The sequence below is a fragment of the Columba livia genome, chromosome 4 (genome assembly GCF_036013475.1).
Source record: "Columba livia isolate bColLiv1 breed racing homer chromosome 4, bColLiv1.pat.W.v2, whole genome shotgun sequence".
NCBI lineage: Eukaryota > Metazoa > Chordata > Aves > Columbiformes > Columbidae > Columba > Columba livia.
This window is the reverse complement of record NC_088605.1, coordinates 76,057,881-76,081,371: the sequence shown is the minus strand read 5'-3', so window position 1 is coordinate 76,081,371 and position 23,491 is coordinate 76,057,881. Positions and strand designations below refer to the sequence as shown.

At 42.7% G+C, this 23,491-nt stretch overlaps 1 protein-coding gene across 2 annotated transcripts in view; it reads left to right on the top strand.

Annotated features, from left to right (window-relative positions):
- The first annotated feature begins 344 nt into the window (after window positions 1-344).
- SNCA (synuclein alpha) overlaps window positions 345-23,491 on the top strand; it is a 50,725-nt gene continuing 27,578 nt past the window's right edge. The window contains exons 1-5 of one of the 2 annotated variants that reach the window (XM_065062405.1): window positions 345-634; window positions 858-975; window positions 2,348-2,493; window positions 7,629-7,670; window positions 15,707-15,852. In XM_065062405.1, the coding sequence (XP_064918477.1) occupies window positions 2,373-2,493; window positions 7,629-7,670; window positions 15,707-15,852 (309 nt within the window). In that variant the 5' untranslated portion in view covers window positions 345-634; window positions 858-975; window positions 2,348-2,372. The remainder of the gene's footprint in view (window positions 635-857; window positions 976-2,347; window positions 2,494-7,628; window positions 7,671-15,706; window positions 15,853-23,491) is intronic. The other variant, XM_065062404.1, reaches the window with a different exon arrangement.

Sequence of the window (23,491 nt, the reverse complement as noted above, 5' to 3'; positions counted from 1 at the left end):
AATTGGGCTGGAGATTTGGAAGTAGAAGAAAAAACGGGTAGATGCTTGGGTAGCTTTTCCAAGGCTTTGGTGAACGGAAGGGTGAGGTGAAGCAGAGGACTGCTGCAGTCATCACTGACAGCTCTCCTACACCAAGATGTGGTGCTCCAGGTTTTCGAACGAGCGGTGGATGTGCGGAGTCCCGGGGGACCAAGGACCAAGCCGCCTGGTCTCCCTTTCCCTCTTCTTCCTCTCCTGGTCTGCGCCGATGGAACAAGCGCTCCCACTTTATCCCGCCTCCCACCGAGGACGCTAAAAAGGAGGCTGGGCGGGGGGCGCAGACCCCAGCCGGGGGTGGGCGGGAGAAAACGGCGGAACGTGGTGAAGCCTCCCTCCGCTTCTTCCTCCCTCCCTCCCTCCTTCCGCGACGCATCCTCTCTCCACCCCTCGCCCTCTCCTCTCCCTCACACTCGCCGCCTGCGGGGCTGCCGTCGGGGGTGCTTCCGCAGACCCGCTGTCCCCCCTCGGGGATGTGCTGAGAACGGGCAGCTCCCCCGGCCCCCCCCGCGCCTCTCCCGCCGCCTCCCCATCCCCGTCCCCACCGCCCCACGTCTGCTCGGAACGGGCCGGTCGGCGGTGGCGGAGGAGCCCGGCGGTAAGCGGAGCGGCGCGGGGCGCGGGGACTTCGCTGGGGGCGGCGGCGGCTCCCGGGGGGCTGGCGGGGGGAGCGGGGTGAACGGCTGCGGCCGCCTGGGTGCTGCCCAGGGCTGGGCTTGCTGTGCCCGTGTAGCCGTTGGGGTGTGTGTGCATGTATCTACACATATATAAAATATCTAAAATATTATATATATATATTTATGTATATATTTCCTGTTGAGCGTCTTCCTGGGGGCACGGGGGAGGGAGGAGAAGCCGGGTGCTTTGGCCGCCTTGTGCCGACGGCGTGTGAGCCGGAGCCGATCGGTGCCGTGCGGTCGCGTCGCCCTGCCTTCCTCGGTAGGTGCCTCTCTCTATATGTATAGAGATATATATATAGTCACGACGCCCTGCCCTCTCCCTCCCTCTGCAGGTGTGCGTGTATTATTTGATACACATCCGCGGTCCCCAGGTGCCCCCTCACCTGCCCGCTGGGCTGGGACGGGCCTGGGGACACCCGTGGCAGAACCGGGGGGTCCCCCAGGGACTGGTCCCCCGTGCTGGGGCTGCCACCCCCGGCTCTGTGTGCACAAGGGACATCCCCCATAGTGCCAGGGTTCCAGGTGCCGTGGGCAGTTTGGCTGGAGCACAAACGCTGCCTTTCTTCGCACGCTTGTCACGAGTTAGTAGAAAGCTGCAGCAGCCCAGATGCCTTCCTAGACATCCATTCCTCCCACCCAGCCTCCGGCATAGAAAATAACAGGCAGCCGTTCTTTCTGTGTGGGTAGGGGAAGAGAAAGGATAACAGATTCGTTGAAGGGACCGTGACTTCTTGGTTCTAATCACTATTTTAGCGGTTTGGGTGTAGCACTGGGTTGTACAGCTGCCACAGAACTCACCTGCTGGCTTTAGTGCAGTGCTGCAAAAACCCTGCATTCCTGCTTTTGTTTTTTAGTGAAAGCTTTTCTCAGCCCTTCTACATGCAAAGAATCCATTTAGGCAGACTCAGTTTCCAGAAGAGGGACATGGACCGTGCACAAAACACTGGGAAAACAGAATTTTCGATTTGCTCCAGTCCTTCTGGGTTGTAATGGCAGTTCCTTATAACAACAAGTGAACATTTGCCATTTTGAAGGTGTGTTTTAGTGTTTTCTTTAAAGTTGCGAGCTTTTGTTTAATTTTGGCTTTTTCCTCTGGATGAGGGGTGGAGTATCATCAAATCACAGGGCTAAGCCTTGCAATAGGCACATGGACAGCACTGTCCTTTGGGGGAAATGATGCCTTGGTAGGCAAGGAAGGGACTTCTTATATCAATGAATCCATCTTCCAACCAGAGCTGTGTTACAGCAACACCTCTGTAGGATTCTGTGGAAACAGGATCCCCAAGCTCTTCTGGGATTGAGGCAACTGCCCTGCCAGTGCTGTTTAACTTCTTATACTATATACACACGACTGTGAGAAAATGTAAAGGTGATTCACGTAATTGTACTCATTTTCTTTCTAGTTATTTCACTGTTCTTTCTATCTGAAATACTGTGTGCAACCTTACATACAGCGATGTTTCTGTATCGCTAATAGAGACGAGGATGAAAGCTACATAATATGCGGATACAAATAACAACTTTTAAAAGTAATTGTGATCCTATCCAGTTGGATAAAATTTCCTTCCCTTTCCAGGATAAAAAGCTGAAAAAACATCTTACTGAAAGTGCACTTGTTTTTTTTCCCCTAGAGCTGTGTGAAGAAATTCTTCAGCCATGGATGTGTTCATGAAAGGACTTTCCAAGGCAAAGGAGGGAGTTGTAGCAGCAGCAGAGAAAACCAAGCAGGGTGTGGCAGAGGCGGCGGGGAAGACGAAAGAGGGGGTCCTGTACGTGGGTAGGTACTGCGGGGTGCTGGACCCTGACATTCACTGCTGGGGCCTCACCAGAGCTCATCTTCTGGAAAAATGATATGCGATCACTCATAGGACATCATCACACAACAAATGAGAGTCGTGGCCTCCTGAGCTCCAGTTCTTTGAAGGCAAACATTGGTTGTTCTGTCGCTGCATTGGGCTGGTGTTACTGCTTTGTGGAGCCACGTCCGTAATGCCACGCTCAATAAGGCTGTGAAGAAGGAGGTGCCTTCCTGTACAGGTCGCTAGCTAGCACGCTGTTTTGCTGGTTGAAGGGGTGCTTGATACACTAAAAATAAACTTAAAAATAAAAATATATAGAAAAGCTGAAGTGGAAGGTAACTTCACAGCATCCCTTAGAACATGTGGGTTTTAAGTGGGATTTTAAAAGAAGAAACGTGAGAGGTTAATTCAGGAACTGAGCGTAAACCATGCTGACTCCTTGGCACATCCACAGTAACATTTTACACGGCAAAGTGTCACCTCTCCTCATCTTTTGAAATGAACTTTGTGTTCTGTACTTACTGTTGCATTTCCATAGCGGATATTTTCCATGAAGAGCCACTACAGTTAATGAGGTAGGGCAGGTAGAACCCAAGGCAGCAAAGCGGTTGTTAAGTTACTTATTTAGGCCACACAAGAGTCTTGCATGGAGCCAGGGATAAAATTATTTTGAAACCCCAGATCAGCACTTCAATTGCATGATTATCATCTTCACTTAGCAAGTATCGGGTTTTAGGGGACTATCTTGCAAATGCTGCAATGAATAACTCACAGGAAAATAATCTGCCACAACCATATGAATAACTGGTCATTGAAAAAAAGTAATTATGGATCTATTTATCCTATTTATCAAATAAAGCCAGTCTATAAAAGAATGGAGGGGGAAAGATGGTCTATTCTGTAGTTCATTTCGTTTTTGCTGATTCTGAGCAGGTCAGTTCTGTAAGGGATGCTGTGTGTACTGAGGGAGATGTGCGCAGGAATCAAAGAGAAATTACCCAGAGCTGAAAACCAGAGGCATTTCTCTTAAATGGGAGCACTGAGGTCTCTGCAATTCCAATGTCTTTTCAGGATTCCCTCTGCCCTTGCAGGCTGGTGCTAGTCTGTAACGAATTATTGCTGCTCCAGATAGTTTGGACTACTCATTTGGAACATACTTTTCTCCTGCTGAGCCACAGCAAAGCTCAGAGCTCTTGCCAACAGAGATGGCAGTCATTTTGAAAGCTAATTGTAAGATGAGTCTATTTTAAAATGAGCGTCTGCTCATTTTCAAGATGTCAAAATAGATGTTTTTTTGCTATACATCGTGCATGATATTGGAGTTATTTTTCAGGGCAGGGCTTTCTTTTTCTTTGTTTTCTTGTAGTTCCTCACCATGCTTCTGGGGTCATTGATTTCTTCGTGTTAGAAACCTGTGTTGTGTGCTGAATTAATCTTTGTGCCTGGCCTGTTCTCCAGACTGTAATATAATAATATTTGAACCTAGTCCTGCTCCCAAAGGCAACAGATTTTCTATTGTCTTCAGAGATGCTTTTGCTGAGGTTGGACTTTGTAGGGCAGGCTTGCTATTTATTTTAAGAATAAAATACTGAGGACAGTGGAGTCCTGAGACACGATAGGGACCTGTGCAGGTGGCCATAGGGGTGGTGAAGGATCATTCAGCAGGTGCCTCCCTTTTCAGGAGGAAAGAGCTACACGCACAGTTTCAGTCATGCAGGTAAAAAAGCCTCTGGTTGAAGTTGTCGCCAGGAGCTCTGGCAGGTCAGCTCTTCCGAGCAGCCTTAGCAAAGGCTGCTGTGATAATCTTTTGGTTCTGTGGGCTGATAACAGTTGCAATGCAGAAGGTGATGAAACCCCTTGCTGAGCAGAGGAGGGGAGCAGCACATTGCATTAGAGCTCCTGAAGGTTTCTCCCTCCATGTATCTGTAGCTGGGTTATCAGATAGGAGTATCGCAGGCGGATTATGCTGTGAAAGCTGCCTGACATCTTGCAAAAAGAAGAACATAACACCATTGGGCTGAGAGGGACCTGCTCATCATTTTCAGTTGCAACAGTCAGCTCCATGACATTCAGCCTTCCGTTGCTTCTGGAGAATTAATAAGATGCAAAGTCTTTGGTCCAGATTCCCTGCATGACATGGTCTCCCACTGAAACCAGTGGAATTTAAGTAAACCTGGAAAACATCTGGACCTTTCTGCCCAGGCCACTGTTATTTGTTATGTGAGAGACTGTAGCATATTCCTACCTGTTAAAAGTTCTCTTTGGCACAGGGGGAATCTTAGAGCTCTGAGGGAGAGTGGCATATTGGAGGATTAACTGGGAATCTTTTTGCCTCTCTGTGCTGACGTCTTTTCTTTCTTCCCTCAGTCCACTGTCTTTGCCTTGCTTTTTAATACCCAAGATACTGTTTAATGCAGTCTGCAGTGTGTTTTTATGCTTCCAGGTGTTCATTTTTCTTTCACTAAATTCCTCTGCTGATACATTTCTGCACTAGCCAGCCGAAATCACTGGCTCTGTCTTGACTTGCCCAAGCACAGCACCAACACCTTCCTTGACGTCAAACAACGGCTTGGTCATTGATTAGAAAGGAGGACTGAGACTCAGCCGTTCTGTGCTGCTTCACATACACCGTAAATTTAAAACTGTGTCTCCATATATCCTTCGAGAGCTGTTGGTGTGAAGCATGAGGAAACGAGTGGCAATACTTACGCCCACTTGCTCTGAAACCAGGGATGAGGGTCCAAATGATGCTCCTGCGTGCTCTCAGTGATGCACTGAGTGCTCCTGAGTTCTGCGAGCGCTACCAGGGAGATGAAGTTTTTGCTCAGTTGACTCGAGTGCATGATCAGTGCTCAGGAACAGAAGTTTCCAGTCTGATTATTTTCGATGTGTTATACCCTAGCAGAACAAAGGAATAGCTTATCAGGAGCAGTGCAGTCCATGCATGAGTTGTTTACTACTCCCTGTGCTTAGCTGGCACTTGGCCTTTGAGTAGAGAGTGCAGTCGTGACCTATTTGGCAAGACGATCTGAATTCCTCTGCTGCACTCTCTTTTTATAAGGTTTCTTATTTTCCTTTGGCAGTAGAAAAGCCAGAGGAGTAGTCAAGGGACTCGAGGTCTGTCTGATGAATAACGGGTTTCAGCCCTTGGGAGCAAGTGTTTTTCTTAGATGATAATTTTGCCTTCACCCAATTTGGGCTTATGTCTCCCTGTCTTTAACCAGCTCTGACTAAGCAACCTGAATCTCAGGGAGGGCTTGCTTGGAATGGTCTGTTTGTGTCTCAAAAATCCCAGAAATGAGTCCACTCTTCTCCTTCCCTTCGCAAAAATGTGTATTATAGCAAAGAAAAGTAGCATTACCAAGTACTATTATCACTCCTGAATCACCTAAGCAGTATAGGCCAGTGTCAGGTTCCTTGGACTTTGTATTATCCCTGCTCTGATTCCTCTGTCCCCCTTCTTATGCAGGGTACAATGAACAAGATTATTGATAATTTGGGAATGCCAGAATGAAAGATAGCTAGTTTCTCTCAGAAACAATATGGATGACCAGCTTTCCTTCATTACCAGCCAGGAGTCGTCCTACTGAATTCAACTGTTATTATTTATATGCTTGTTCTGGCTGGTCCTAATGTACTTATAGATCCTGTTGTAGCTGTGACTGCAGAAACAGCTCCTTCCATGCAAGTGTGCAGTAGTGGGGCAAATAGGATTGAGCTCTAACATATGCTGTGAGGTCTGGACCAGCGCCTAGCTGGTTGTTTGCCAGTTAATGGATTTGGCTATGCGTATTTCTGCTCTGTATGGCTCTGTGGGACGAGGTTTCATTAAAGCAAAGCCCGTCTTCCACTAACAGAAAGAGATGAGCATTTCAGTGTTAGTTGCAGTGTTACATCAGCGTACATGCGGTAAGAGCCAATTTGTGTGTGATCCTCTGGAGATGGATCCATTGCAGAGTCCTCAGGGAGTTCTGTCCTACCATCCAGCTCCTACCAGCCCCACGGAACTCAGTACTTGCTATCACAGCTTTCCATGTGTTTAATAGCTTGGCTTGCAGACAATAACTTCACCAAGATGAATGAGATATCGGCTAGGTCTAACAATGCATTTAAAAGCATATGCTTAATATTAAGTGTTCAGATAGACACACTGTAAGCCTGAAATGGTGTTTAGTCTCTTTTTAGAACCATCACCTGCTTGGATTCCAGTATGTGTTCAAAGGGCTTTGCTTCTTCAGGTCTCATGGTGCCACAGGATTGAGAACCAAAGTCCTAAAACCAGTCCTTAGACATTAACACCTTGGATTTAATAGAATGGACCATTCTTTCAATGGTAAATATTTTCGGTGAGAGAAAACAAGCTTTTTCAAAAGAGAAAACTGAATAAAGGAAGGAAAAGACTTCTTAGCTGTTCAACCTCTTCATTAGCTAGTTAAGGGAACATGTCATTTTACATCATGCAATGTTATGTTTCCCCTCTTCCTTACCATGGATTTTTATTCTGCTCGTGCTCAAGGGTAACAGAGCCTTTTCAATGCTGTAATCAATCAGTGCCATAAGTACATGGCTTAGGTCCCATAAATTGGCACTACTAGCAAGCAGGACATATTGATGAATGAACTTATATTTCGGTGTTTAATTGTATTATTGTAAAAGCTGAGATCTGGAGAAGAGTTGTAAATTAAGTTCGTAAAGATCTTCTGGAAACTTTGGCTCTGCTCTTCTGCAAAGGGCTGTATAAGCCTCCTCAGAACATTGACCGTAACACGTTTTCTGTGCAGAATAATCCGTGTGAGTTTCCAAAGTGGAAGCCTTCATTAACACTGCTATTAAGAAAATGGCAATGAAGTCACCATGTACAAAAAATAAACTGCAGAAGTGTTACCTGTATTATTCACCTTTCCACAGTCAACATATGCTCATGCCGCTGCTCTTTATTGATGGTTTTACGCTTTCCCTTAGATTGAATTTCTCGTTAATTAATTTGAATAATCTTAGAAAATACTGTATGCAACAGTATGTAATCTATATATTCATCTCTCTTTGTCACCCATCTACTCTTTACCAGCACTTAAGAACATGTATCTTCAACCTAATATTGTTCTTTGTTCAGGTTCCAGGACCAAGGAAGGAGTTGTTCATGGTGTCACAACAGGTAAGACAATTCTCTTAATTTCAACTGCTTGCCTAATTCGATTAACCAAGCATTTAGCTGTTAAAAACCCCATGTATTTTTCTGAGAGCACTCCAATTTATGCATGATAGAAAAACATTAAAAAATGGAAAGGCGGAAAGCAACATTCATTTTGCCAAAATACATACACTGTTTTACAGTCAAATATATACATTTAATATAGTTGTTTGTATGTGAGAAGGGTTTTTTAGGGATGTTCTGAATCAAAGCCAGGCTGTATTAGTATGAGCCAGGAGACTCATGAAAACAGATTCCTAAATAGAAGGACATAACTTGCTTTTGTAGAAATAGATAAATCAAGGGTCTTTCTGGTTTTTGCCTGTTGTCAAAGGTGACATATTCAGTGCTGGAACATTATAAACTAGTTGGTATAAAAAAGTGAAGTGTTCATTTTTTTTTTTTTCAATTAAGAACTTTCACCTATGGAAACTGCACACCTGGCTTGGGTGCCGGGGTTTGTCTCGCTGTGTTCTGAGGAGGCAGAAAGGTGGGGTGTGGATAAGAGGAGTGCCATGGGGGGCAGACGGGGGACACAGTGGGGAGGAGCTGGGCAGGTGGCAGGAGGACTCCGCTCTGCAGATGGAGGAGCTTACAGCTGGGCAGTGGGAACAGACGGGGATTACTGCTACAAACAGGGCAGGAAAATGATGTAGACTTTGAGGAGACACTGACTGCAACCCGTGTCACGTCACAGAGCAGGATTATGACGTAACCATAGCATCACAGCAGCTGCGCGGCGGCAGAGGGCGTTTCCCCGCGTCTCTGAGCCCGTTGATTGGACGAACCGTGAAGGGGCGGGGCCCGCAGGCGGGGCGCGGGTGATTTAACGCGGCTGCGGCCGCTGGGGCGGGTTGATGGTCCGTGTCCGGGGAACCGCGGCGGTCCCACAGCCGCCCCAGGGTGGTGGTTCTTTGTCGGTGTCCGGGGAACCGCGGCGGTCCCGCGGGCAGAGCTCCTGGTGGTGCTGTTTCCGTCTCGGTGTCTGGGGAATCACTGCGGTCCTGAGATGTTCGCGGAGCTGGAGTGCAGTAGCAATTGCACCTGCGGGAGCTGTGATCTGGCAGGCAGGCTGCGGAGCATCTGGGAGCCCGGGGAGGAGGTGTCTCCTGGAGCTGTGCTCTGCCGGCTCTGGTGCACGCAGGGCAGGTCAGCGTGGCTCATGCAGAGGTAGGTCCAGGACCTGTGCTGCGGCAGGAGGAATGCAGTGCTGGGGGGTAGAGAGGGCTGGAAGCAGGTTGCTGAAGGGAGCTGTAGGAGGAACCCTCTTAGCTACATTTACAGAATAGCTATGAGGCTCTAGGTGTGGTGGACAAAGCACATGATGAGGCAGAAGAACAGGAGCCTGTGCGAGCAACATATTTGAGGGTGCATCAACCGAGCCCTTGAAGCAAGACCTGCATTAAGACCAGTGCTGAGAAAAAACAACAGTGAGCTGTGGTCATTGGTGACTCTGTTCTGAACAGAATGGAGACATCCATTTGTAGGTTGGATCCTCTTTTGGGGGAAGTTTTTTGCCTTTCTGGAGCTCCCATGGGGATGTCATCAGGTGACTGATGAGGTTAGTTCAACCTTCAGGCTATTACTGATTCCTGATCTTTCAGGTGGGTACTAATGAAGTTGCAACTAGAAGTGCAAGGTCAATTAAAAGTGATTTCAGGGCCCTGGCAAGACAGCTAAAAGGTTCAGGAGCACAGGTGATACTTTCCTTGACCCTCCCAATAATGGGGAGAGAATTCAGAAGAAATGGGTACACCCAAGTCATCAATACCTGCTTCCAGGACTGGTGCCTCTGCTAGAGCTTTGGTTTTTCAAACCATGGAAGAGTCTTTGAGATCCAAGGTATGCTATGGCCTGATGGGGAAAATTTGCTTGTCAGGTGGTGGGACTGGTGGAGAGGGCTTTAAATAGACACATCTGTGGCTGCAGAGAATGCCATGTGAACTTAACATCTCAGTATCATCTGTGCTCTTGGTGGTTCTTTGTACCAGTCTGAGGTCTGTTTCCAACAAAACACAAATAGTACAGTTTCAGAGCAGGTGTTCTTGTCCCTGCAGCCTGGACGTGCCCATCACCCCTTCTGTTCCCAAAGGATTCTGTGACTCATCATTGTGTCCCACTGGAGCTGCTTGGGTGGGAAGAGAGAAGGGAAATGATTTATAGGAAAGAAACAAATTTCAGAGTTTCAATAAACTGATTTGAATTTATTACAGTTATGATGGTTTTGATTTTGTTTTAGCACTGCCTAATCTCTCAGTGACAACAGCGCTTTGAAGTTAATTCCAGACATGTGTATTCACGTTAGCATTCCTACACTGGAAAGGAGTAAATTTGCATTTTAAATTGATTTGCAGGGTTCACTGTAGGCATGAACTGAAACCGGTAACCAATAATTTGGAGAGACTAGTAAGTGGCAAGGTGAACAGTCTCTTTGATCTCTACAAAGCGCAGGAAAGCCAGGGCTGACCGCAGTGCATTGAATAGAACTTGCCGCTGCTGCAGAATGTGTGACTTCTGGAGATATGAAGAAGGGGCATGGTCAATATGTGTAAAGTGTTTACCTTAAGAAACTACAAAACAAATGGAGGAGCAGAAAGGGCTTTCTTCTTTTTTGTTCTGTTTGCAGCCACCTGTGCGCAGGTAAACCAATGCAAAGGGTAAACAAATGGCAACACTTGATATCTCAACCCAAATAAATGGTTGAGAAGTCAGTCAAGAGTATTTGTAGTAATAAAACTGAACATGGTTGAAAGTCCTTCAGGTCTTAGCCTGAGGCTAAACATCCATGCTCTTGTTGTAAGGTTCGAAATCTCAGCTTGTTAGACCTCAGTTAGGAGAAATATTTAGAGAGATCATTACTGTAGACAGTAGAAGATTGCAGTAGAATGAGAACTGAGATGCATATATATATATATATAATATCAGATGTGGAAACAGCAACTGATAGCACTAGCAAGTAAGTCTATAGAGGTGATGTTCACCAAGCGGGGATTTATGAGAGAATAAAAGGGCATTTGCACATGTATGAAACTTGCTGAAGCACTGGGACTCTAGTAGGTGAACTGTTGGGAAAGGTCTTTCCCACCTCCTGAGAGAAACAACTGATCTTGAATCCTGTGAGCACATATCTTTATCTGATTGCAATATGTGTAATGAGACAGGAAATTTTAAGTAGATGAATAGAATTTTTAACAGGTTTGACAAAATTTTGTTCTGGAAGATACAAAACAGACTATAAAGCCAAACATAAAGAGAGCACATCTGTTATGTGCTGTGCCTCTGAATAGAAAATTCAGAAGGATTACTGGGAATTTTAGGCGAAGTGGTGGTCACTTCTCACCCACTTTAGGAAGTGGGTAATACAAAGTGAAGCATCCAAAGGCTGGGAATAATAAGCAGTGTGCCATGGTTTGCTTCCTACCAGCCTGTTAATCTGTTCGAAAGGAGCGCGGCTGTTGAACAAAACTGGAAAAGGACGAGAAGCCATGCAGGATGAAAGGCAGCGGTGAGGAGAACTAATGCAGAAATCCAGAGGGCATGGTTTCTAAAATGAAACAATAATGGCTTGCAATTGTAAGGACAGAGGAATTGCTTGGACATGTCTCTTAAAAATAAAAATTAAAAAATGGCCAGTCTATGAGGAGTTATTCTGGCTAGCAGTAAAAACAGGCTTGGGTTTGCTGTTGTGATGCTATGAGAGATAATATGAAGACACTGAGAAATGCTGGTGAAGTCGTCTTGGAAATCAAACCCATTTGAATCAATGCTAATAAAAATGATATGACAAACCTGCCTTTTGGGGCACCTGGAAAGACTTACTTGTCTCTTTTCATGGGACTAAGAGTTTGCTGGTTTTGGTAGTCATCTGTTGCACCAAGGTGTTAATATCATGTGAAACTTGATGTGCAATAACACATTTAGTTATGTGACTAAAAATTATTCAAGAGGCTGGAGACAGTCAATGCAAATGAGAATCACAGCTCAAAATAAACATGTTCACACTTGTATAGTTCTTTATTACTGTCTGCGTTCCAAGGCCTTCCTAGTTTTGCTATTTTTGTGTCATTTGTGGTTTAAAACCCTTTGCTGGTGAAGGGACTGGGCACTGACACACCTCAAAGTGCCCAACAACTCCATGGGCTTTTGGGTCAGTTGCTTTCTGAATCCAGAAATACCAGACTGAGACGCTTCTCTCTTTAAACAAAGTGGGACCTGATTGCAGTGGGTTTAGTGGCATCAAGACACAGCAAAAAGAGGAAACCAGGCTGTGATTCACAGGAATACAGTATGTTATTTGTCAGGTCACCCTTAGAACTTCTGCAGAGGAAGCAGCTTTGCTCATTGGTTTTATGGTGAGTTAGCTTGTGTATCTGACCTGCCTAATTATAATAATGTCTACCGGCTTTCAACTGAGAGTGCATAATTCATCCATAGTGCTTATCTCTCAGGGATAAGTGTCAAGGAATGTATGGTATCAAAGATGAAATATTGACAGTCCATCTCCTGGTAATCAAAATAAACCACTCTTTTGTCCAACAGATGAGCCAAAAAAGCCCTTCGTTTCAACCGGGTGTCTGTTTCCCAAGGCTGAATCAAGACACAGTATCAACAGTTATGAACAACAGTCAAGTGTTTTACTTAATTCTTTTATTCTTCTTGTTCTTAACACTCACAGTGCTGTGTTCTTGTTGCATTTGCCTGAATTCCATCGGGTATCTTACAGTAAACTGTATGAATTAATGAACCTCCAACTTATGGCTTTATTGTAATTAATTCTTCAAGTACCTAAGGCAACCTTATTGTCTGAAATACATATTCTAAAGTGTATTTAGTGCAGTAAGAGTCATTTCATTAATTCAGAGAAATCCTGTGGTTTTCATCTACTTCTATAATTCAAAATTGAAAGCAACTAGTTCTCATTTTGAATTGCTCCAGAGGTTTTGCATTGATACCCAGTGTCACCCAATTGTCTGTAATAAGTAGGGAAAAGAAATCTTTGATGTTAATAAGTTTTGCAGAGTGCTCTAGTCAGTATTAGAACTTCAGTTTCAAAGTTATACTTGGCATGGGCATAGTCCACGGTCCTGGGATTATTTACTGGAATGGACAGTCTGATGGAAGGAATCAGGCCAGAGCTCTGCAGAAGCTCATTTACTCTGTTTCTCGGTGCTGCGATGCAAAGCAGATGTCAACTTCACAAAGACTTAATGGCTTAAGATCATTAAACAACCCAGATTCAGATTAATTTAATTAGTTGGTATCAACCCCCTGCGTTCTGAACTGATTTGTTTGTGTGCACTTAATGCTTTTCCCCTGTTACTACTTAATGTAAGCAATAAAGTACATGAGACTGGAAACCTATTTTGTGTTTTCATCTCCTGTTGCCAGGCTTCCAGAGCTGAAGGGTCACCAGGCTGGAGCTTATTTCCAGAGTCAGCCTGGTAATCAGGGCTTTGATGGTGTTTGGATATTCCTTAGAGACAGCAAAGAAAATTCTCTCCTGCTAGTATTGGTGCTTTTGCAGATCTGTGCTGTGTGTATGGTTTGCTGGATTTATCTTCATGGATGTGATTTCTGAAGTAGCATACGAGATCTTTCATGCTAACTCCTGTGTTGGCTTCCTTATGCTATGTCTGGAATAGGAGTAATCTTAAATATACTGCTTTTGTTACTACTTTTATCAGGTATCTCGTCGTTGTGCTAGTGGCCTGATTAGTTTGTTGTTGTGTTTGTACGTACTAAGGCTTTCCCAGGGTAACGTGTTTCTGGAAGGAGAAAACAGACTTTGCCCAGAGCTTTCCCAAAACCCTCCGGTGCTGGGAACAGCAGCCACTGAACAGCTGCTTTTGGCAGGTGGTTGTACTTGCCATGACAATATAGCCTGAGAAATGGGGGCTTAACAGTGGCAGAGGGAATTAGGGGGTTTATATCGCAGCATCCACAAGGCACCCAATTGCACTCTATTCTGTCAAGGCTCAGGGTTTTTTAAGATCTTGAGTAATTTCGGTTTTGTTGACTTTTTCCTTCTCTACCAGAAAAGGAATGAAGCAGAGGAAAAGTAAAAATCAATACTGAAACCTGCTTAACACATATCGTTTCTATTTTTTAAAATTTCTTGGAGAATATTGCTTGCTTTAAAGCTTATTTTTGCAAGATGGTACTTTTTTTCTTCCATAGCTCTGTTGGAGATTTCTTCTAGCCTTTTAAAATAATATTAAAGCATTAAAAAGTGTGTCTCAGATGTTCCTTTGTTTCTGAAATGCCCCACACACAATCAGATCTTAACATTATTTGGAAGATATAATGGGTTACAAGGACACATACTTTGAGATATATGTTTGCAAGAGCTAATGATAAACTTCCTAAATGAATTTCCTGTGTAGAATCCAGAGCTTTTGTAATCTGTAGCTGGTAATAATGAAATGCGCATCTTCATGGATTTCTCCCCGCACTTGCTAGTGTTATGTCAAACATGCCCGAGGGCAACATTTGCTTTTCAGCAAAACCCACATTTGATTTTATATATATATATATATATACATATATATGTATTTATTTTTTTTTTTCTGGAAAAAGCATGGCAATGGAGTACTGGAGGAGCAATACAGTGAAATTTCTCATTAATTTGTATATTAGCGTGTTGGAAGATCTTTAGAACAGATCGTTTTTCACTTTCGAGTTTCAGACAATGTACAGGCTGTTGTCCTGCTCTATAATGGAAACTCCTGGTTTCAGTCATAATAGGGATAATACCCAATTGGTTACTGATTTTTCACTCCAGTTAAAATGAGTGTCTCTGGTTTCAGTCAGCAGATAATTATTATTTGGGTCTTTAATAAAAATCACATATCAGGCACATGGTTTACTTTTCTAGCTTTTTCCTAGTAGTTGTTATTTGATGTCAATCACAGCAATCTGTGCTGTGTGCCCTGTGATATGGACAGATGATGCTCTTTATGTAAGGAATTAAAAAAGTCTAATTTATCCATAGAAAACCTTCCTCAAAAAGTCTCTGAAAGCATGGCCATAAAGGGTACAAATAGGGCTACGAATACATTCCATGGATCAGGTAGGATTTGGGCTGGATTAGTTAGAATTACAAAGCTGTATGTTGGATGGCTTTGAGGAACAGTCCCTTGTTTAGATGAGTAAATGTGTTGGGTTTTCTGTCTGGTTGGGTTTTTTGTTTTCTGAAAATCTAGACATTTAACTTTAAGGCATGAAGTCACCCCATCTCTTTTGTTAGAGTGGTTTCACTCTAGTGCAAGTTGCTGCCAGAAAGAGCCCTTGGGATGAATGAGCAGAAAGAGCCCAGTAATATTTGGAAAAGTAGAATGGCAACTGCTGCTGGTGTATGTGGGCTAAATGAGTTGCTGTTTCCCTGGAGCTTTGATGTGAGCTATTAATCCAGGTTGCTTTGGCGTCTTCAGCATTCAGCATTCATTCAGCAGATTAGTATGTTATGGATGGACACACCAGCAGTAGGGGCACAAACCTCAGAGAGCCAGATGAAAGGTTGTATTGGAAATTCTCTGGTTGAACAACAGTAGCTCAAGTGTATTTTAAAAAAATAAAAGAATAATCAACGGCTTTTGAGTCTAATGTAAAAAAATAATCTTGCGTGCCATGTAACGTGGAAGTGTTTGGACTAATTGAAATGCACTTCCAAACTAGGATATATTGAATGCAATTTTTGTACATTACACAGTGAGTTTGGCAAAATAAGAGCTCCTAAGTAATGAATTTTGTTCCCTAAAGTACAGGTAGACGTGAATTAAAATGTCAAATGTCTTTCATGTGAAAGAAGTTGAGCCACAAATAAGCTTATTTTTACTTCTGCTACTCCAGTGTTATCAGAGGGACAGTCTCATTTCTTAAGATCCACTTGGGGTACACAATGTGTAACGACCTTATGGCTCTTCATGATATTGAGCTGTCAGTGGTAGATATGATTCTCTGAAGAACCATAATGTGTTTTTCCATCTTCTGCTTCTCCTCAGTGGCTGAGAAGACCAAAGAGCAAGTGTCCAATGTTGGGGGAGCAGTGGTGACAGGGGTGACGGCGGTGGCCCAGAAGACAGTGGAAGGAGCAGGGAACATTGCTGCAGCCACTGGCTTGGTCAAGAAGGATCCGCTGGCCAAACAGGTGTGTTTGTTTAGACTTTTCCAGGAGAAGTGAACGACGAGTGGCCTCTCTGAGCGGTGCGGGCAGATGGAGTGTTGTCTTTTGTGTTCATCAGTGGTATGAGCACAGGATGCTCGGTGTTACACTAAAAAAAGTGCAAAGAAAATGTATTTTGTTTATAACTTGTATTTTAAGTGACCTGCACGATCTGGGACCTTGAGTAAGACTGGGCATGGGACTTACTGTTCTGAAAAGTCTTTGCAAATTTGGATCACGGTTTGAAGTGTGATCTAGTGGTGATTCTGAGCTCAGCAGCCTCTGGTTGGGGGGCAGTTGTAGGATCTCTGTACAGTTGAACAGGAAGACAACTGTTTTTCCAAAGAACTCAGGATTGAAAAGCAGCCCACGACAGCTGCAGGGTCAAACAAAGAATCTCAGGTTTAACAGCACTATCGCATCTTCTGCAGATGAAGAGCAGAAGCAATCATGTAGCAGTCCACTGACTGGTTAGATATTACTACATTGCATTTAATGTCAAGATCTAGCTGGAGAGTTGCTATCTTCCGTGAACTCAAAAATGTCTCCAAACTATTCTGAACTCTTGGGATTAAATTTGCTCTAGCTCAGCATATAAAACACCCTGTAGATATCTCCATTTCAGCACCGAGGTGAACATCAAGTATTTGCACAATACCAAGAGTTTTGTTGCTGGTGCACTGTGGTCATCTTCTCCCACTTACACTAGAAGAAAAGTGTCCCCAGACAGCCGGTGGGAAAGATGCTTTATGAAATGCGTATAGTGTTGTTTGGAGACAAAATTAACCCAGAAGAAACAACCCGCTTTTGTGCTGTTTTCTCTGTGAACGTAGAATGGTTAGAAAAAAATAGGATTATGAAGGATGTTAGTATTTGCACAAAAAAATATGCATGTCATATGCGTTTAGTGTGAACAAGTTCTATGGTGTATCTTATTTCCAGTTAGTGCCCAGAAGAGCTATTAAATTAAATCCTCAGAAAGTCATCTTTGTCTGTTGTTGGAGTGTTTTCCTGTCTGTCTGACAAATCCTATTGGTGCTTTAGTTTGAGAGGAAAAGGAATATTCCATTGTGGTGGGCATTCATGCCACTGGGGCAGATTGGTCTTGAAAACGCCTCGCAAGCGGTTTTGTTCTCTTTCAAAGCATTTTCCTGAGGGGCTTTTAGTCCTCTTTTTCTTCAGCTATAAGTAAAATGTTGTATTTGATGTGGCTGTGGGCCATTGTAAAAGCCATGTTGAAGATATACAGAATAGAGTATCTAATAAAATGCCAAGGGATATGCCAGCATCATGTGGCCACAATAGTCTGTATACCTGGCTTCTGCTAAAGCTCTTCCATAGTTTCATGCTGTCGATATTTTTTTCTGTTTGTAGCTGTTCAAACTCAGTGTCCTAAGGGTCACCATTGCTGTAATACGCAATTACCTACTTTAGTACTTACCATACCTAATATTTTTTATATTAATATATGCACATAGATCCTTATTTTAAAGTGTGAAGCAAATATCTGCTGGCTTTCATTTAATTCTTTTCCGTATATTGTAAAGCTTTAATATGAGTCATGATGTCTGCAACAGAATAGAACCACATCTGTGAAATTAAAGAACATCCATAACATACATGCGTATTATTCCAGAGCCCTATAAATAGCATCATTATTCTGAGCGGGTGCTTTGTTCTTCAGATATGCCAAACCATTCATTTGATTCTTGATACTGGTATTTTTAGACTGAGATTCTCAGTTATCTATGCAGTGTGGCCATCTAGCTGATCAGTATCTATGGCTCCTAGCAGAGTACATCAAAATTCAGTCACGTAAAGATATTCTACAGCCTCGTATTTTTGCATTCCTGTGCAGATTGAGATTGATTTTTCGTGGGTTTTCTGGGTAAACCAACAGTTGGCTGGGGACCAGGTGTGCGCATTCAGAATGCCAGTGGGACACGTGTTCCTTGTAGGAAATAGGGTGGGTTTTTCTGAAATAAGGTGCCAAGCAGGCATACAATCAAAATGCCAATGTAATTTTGTGTATTTTATCTCTGTAAGGTTGTGTCTCTTAAGGCTATGATATTTCTAGTCTAAACTGGGAGAGCACAACCAGCAACTCCTTGAGCTTGAGCATGACTGGCAACACCTTTGGCAGATTATATTTCCGAATTGTCCGAAAGCAAATGTCTGTGTCTCCCATGTGCAAGATGCACAGTGTAAGCAAGTCGTGGGATTTGACAAGGGATTGCAAATGAAGCTTATCCATAAAAGTGAACAGTAGCACGATTATAGGCTGTTTTTTCCACAGAAGTCTAAAAGGTATTAGCCATTAATCTATTATTTTAGTTGGCTTCTAAACTTGTGAGAAATGATTTCTTCCAGTTCACATGGACCAGTGTAACTGAGTCCAAATCCTCAACTGAATGTAGCAATCAGTGCCCTCCTGGGGTCCCTTCCAACCTGAATTGCTCTGTGAACTGCTATAAACTCAGCCCCCGTGCAAGTGGAGGAGTTTGCTGATTTGCCATCAATTCCAGAATCAGGAACTGTGCAATCCATACAACTGGCTGTTTCCAAACACATCTGCAAGCCCCTCGAAAACCGGTGCTCACCCTGGGATCTGCTGCTGCCGATCTGCTCACCTGTGTGAAACAATGCGTAAGATTATTCAGATTACAGAAGTTCTTTCATGCATTGACAGCATTGCTCAACAATTACTTCCGATGCACACTGGTGTTGAGCATAGAGCCTATTCAAAATGGTTTAGCTCTTTATGAACAAGTTGTAAATTTGAGCCTATTTTTAAAATCCGCCCATAATAATGCTGTTATTTGGAGTCACTGGGACTCTTCCTGGAAGCAGAAAAGAAGTTGCTTCTCTTTTTCATGCTTTCTTATCTCCGTTGAGAGGAGACAAACTAGAGACACTGGGTTATACAGCTAAAACATTTGTTTTAGATTTATTCTGTGCATGTTTTATTTCTGTGTACAGTGTGAGTGTGCTTCTAAATTAATCGAGGGAAAAAAAGGCAAAATTAATGATAATTACATTTACTGTAGAAATGAACGTGGTTTTTCTTAAGTTAAGAAAGCCGTGAAATCCTTTGAATATTCTATTTTCAGCTCAGCATGAGCATATAGATCCAGATAGTACTAACAGGTACTAGCTAGTAAATATCTAGTGTATAATATTGCCTGAGAACAAAATGTGGATTATAAAGTTTATTATTTTCAGATAGGTAATTAACTAATTGAAGTTCTTATCCTCACTAAATTAACGTCATTTAGTTCTCTAACATCTCAACAATAAATCTGTTGGTAAGTTCTATGATTTTTATGGTGATTAACTTTGTACCGTTCCAGCACCAAAACCCCCAGTCAAGCTGAAACCTCAAGGTACTTGGGGTACCATGCAAAGATGTATTTAGACAGATATTCTGTGCTGTAGATCTTACTAAAGTTAATAGAGTATCAGGGCTTGTCCTGACCATCCTTAGGATCGATATGATCTCTATGGATTGTTTTTAGTATCTATATGTGCTAAATCCTTTTTCTTTCTAGAGTGCCTCTTAGTTTAACACATTTATAGTAAATAGCACTGCAAACACAAACCTAAAATTGCAGTGGCAGATAATGTATGGATAGGTAATATCGTTACAGAGCAGGTAATACAGCTCATGGGTTTAATTACCAGGCTTTCAGGGAAAAAAGGCTGTAAGTGAAAGACTGTCAATTTAGGCATTCGGTTGTCTTTTTTCTCACATGTAAAATATTATTTAACTAAAAGCCTTTGCTGTAATCCCATATACCAGTGTACCATATACCCATATCCCATATACCAGTGTACCATATACCCATATCCCATATACCAGTGTACAGGAGCCTTTTTCCTCCTTGTTACAGAGGAGCTCTATGAGACACGATGCGCTGCTGAGAATAAAGACATGATGAAACATCTTCTAATTTTGATGAAATGAGAGCAACTTAGTTTTGATTAAGATACCAAGCATCCCAGCGTACTCCAGACAGCTATTATGTGTTGATTTGGGGAATCTTGCTAGGAGGAGGGATGCAAATCCTGTAAGCGCCTCTAAAGATTTGTCTTTCAGTGGCAGAATGGAGGGTTCTTTTCTACTTTATTAATCGCCTGTTTTGAAATGCAAGAGAGACCTCATCTTTCAAAGATTTCTGCTCTGTCTTGTTGCAAACTAAGATTCCCAAGTGTTCCCAAAAAACAAGTGTTAGTTATCGGCTGTAGTTTGAAAAAGAGAAACAAAAAAGCTGAATGTGAAATATTTATATTTTGCATCTTAAAAATGCAGAGATCTGTGTAGAAACCCTTCTGTAGAAAACTTACATGGAAATAACTAGAAACTTAAGACCAACATTTGGCTTTTACTGGAGTTCCCTTTGTTAACAGTCCCTGAAGTTTAAACGCATAACACAAAGTCCTCAGCACTGCTTTAGTAACCCCCTTGCTACCTGCATGTGATAGAAACGCTTTGCTTAGTACTTGAAAAAGCTCAAACAGGCATTTTCTCATTTTGTCTCCTTTTATCTTTTGGAGATATAGTTTGCATATTCTATTTGCTATTGTGCCATAATACTGACATGCCACATGGAAAATGTTTGAGACTTTTAAAATTGACTTTTTTTTAATGCACTCTTTTGTAAACAAGGTTCCAGAAATAGGTGAAATCATGGCAAAATTTTGGTTTAGGTGGAACGGTGCATTTTGATTGCATATGCACGTCTCCTGGTTTTTTGGCCATCTTTACACTGGGTATACTCCACAGAGTACTTGGCTCATTGGAGGGTCACTGTTCCCCATCTTCTTTGCAGTCTGTAGATGGGCTGATTAATCTTGAAAAGCTTAGCTCAGAGATATCCAATTTAATTTTTCAGAAAGGGGGTTAGGGAGTTTTTCCTCTTTTCCATTACCTGTTATGCTGTTAGGCACTTGATGTCCCAAAAGGCTGATAGACCCCAATGGAAAGCAGGACACTAAGTGTGAATTACATGAGACTTAAGCTGCTGTTCTTTTGGGGAAATAAGCAGGTTTATTCTTTTCCCATAGAGCTTATTAGAAGGAAAAAGTCAAGCCTTGAACTGAGCTAAGAAACTTTAGTAAGTGTTGTGGCAAATGCAGAAATAGCCTTCACCCCATTAACTTCTGGGGTTGGTGCTTTTCTGTAGGCACTGCAGGGCAGGCCGTGGGGTGCAGCAACATCTAATTGCCCTCCTCAAGTACTTCTTGCTATTTATGGCTCTAATACAAGGTCACAGTAGAGGATGGATAAGTTTTGGATGAAATATGTGTAATCTAGATTCCCAGCAAGCCTGCCAAGTAGCCAGAGATCCAACCCTCTACAGCGGAGCCAAGCAGTGACAGTTCTGGTCAGATAATTAGTACACAGTAAACCTTCCTCAAGGGATCCAAAGTGTTTTAGATGATGCATAGGAGAAGGCCTGCTCAGGTAGTCACAACATCCATCAAACAATGCTTGCTTTCCACTTTCTATTTAAATCATAACAAGTGAACAGCACCCAGTTTGAGATAGGTTTTACCTTTTCCCTCCCCATTTTATTTCTCGATCGATACATAATGTATGAGGGGCTACTGCAAAACGGAAAGGATTTTCAGCAGCAATTAGTGATGTTTCTTTTTCTTCATGTATGTAGATGGACTGAGGGTGGAAGAACGAGAAGAGAGATTCCCCATTAGGGGATCCATGTAGCTCAGGATCTGAAGCACAGTAGACCCCTCTTAAGAGAAAGCATTTTTTAGCTGTTTATTTGAATTCATGAAGCAAATGGGACTGTCAGTGAACTGACGTATGTGTTTGATTGTAGTGTAGCGGGAATGATTTATTTTGGTAGGGCTCTTCTTACTGGTCTCAGAATTAATGATGTTGTATTTTATTAAAACATCCATAACAAATCAATTCTGTAAAGCTAATCCATATTCTTGAAACAGGAAACTTATGATTTATTATAAATCATAAGGCACCCACAGGCAGGTGATATTAATGTTTTCAATCTGCTTTATGTACCCAGTCAATTCTCCCCCTTGTGACAGTGCACATAGTTTTTGGATGGGAAAGCTCAGGATTTGTTTAGGTTGTACAGAGGTATGAATGTCAGCAGACTTGTCAAATTGCATTGCGATCCTGTACGAATGCTCTTCATTGCAATGCAAATGGCTTTGAGTCAATGATTTGTAATTTATTTCCAAAATAAATTCAACAATTACAACTGAGACCACCTAATGCAGTTTCATTAATGCAGTTCTGTTTTCCTCTGGTGTTTCCACATGGGCAAGCCCCATGTATGTGGCTTGGCATCTGGTGATGCTGCACAACAACACTGTAAAACCAGCACAGAGTGCCCCAAACAGACTCTGAGGTTTACAAGCAATTTTATTTGGTGAAACATGCTAATGACGCCCACAGAAATCAGGTTGATAAATAGGAAGGTCATAGAAGTCACAAAGTCAGCGAGGAAATACCATGTTGTTCTTCTACCTTTCATTTGCTTTATGATAAGATCTCACCTGTCACTTCTCGACAGGTGTGTGCAAGTTCTGCTTGCACTTCTGGATATGAATAGCTTAATTTTCTTTCACTCTGAACACCACTATTTGAAATATTTAAAATTAGACTGGGTAAGACAGAGATGAATATGCACAGAAAATAACAATACTCAGGAAAAAGCAGATGGTGAAACATGGGTGACTCCAGGTAGGAGTGCTGGAGTTCCTGTGTATGTTGAAGTGCTGGGTGTTTTGCCACCCTGTGTTTTGCCACCCTGGTTAGCAGAGAAAATGCCTTTCCTGCTGGGGGGCATGTTGATAATGTCTTTTCTCAGAGGGCAAAATAACAGTGTTTAAAGAAAGACCATGTTCTCTGTGTCAAAGCATTTCCATGCGCTGACATCTGTGACTCAAGCAGAAGAGTTGAGTCACAAAGGAAGAAAACTTGTGTGGTTACTTATCTAAATATCCCAGAGGTTATTGCTCTTCATTAATTCATGAAGAGATTTGAGTTTAATGTAAAGGTCTTGTGAGTTTTCCCGGTTTCCTAAGGGTTTCCATGCTGTGCCATAACATTTTAGTGCAGATGGACATTCTGGTTGTACCTGCTGCCTTCACTATTTCTGACCGTAATTCCTCCACAGGTAATTAGGAATACATTAAGTTGAGGAGCTTTTAGGTGGCACCATATTGCTTTTTGTTTTCTAGCAATTGCTCAACCACAGATTTAGCTTTGACTTTGGAGGAATAAAGTGCCCCCATCCTTAACCTGAATATGCCAATCTCACTTGATCTCCAAGAACAAGAATTGTTTGCTAGCTGATAGAAGGGTGAATACATTCTCCACTAGGAGTTGTTCATATGTCATGATAATGAGATAATATTCATAATATCTACAGGTAGCAGAACACAAAAGATCCTCCCCATCCTTTTACCAGGAGAGTGACTTTTGCATTTATGTTTGTCTGCAGTCTATGCTCTTTTTCCTCCCTCTTGTGTCTCTTCCACCTCCTATATACATATCCCTGAACTCCGATTTCTAACCAGTCTAATATACCTCCACAGCACATTCCAAGCTGCTGTCTGTGTGTCGCCAGTGTGTGTG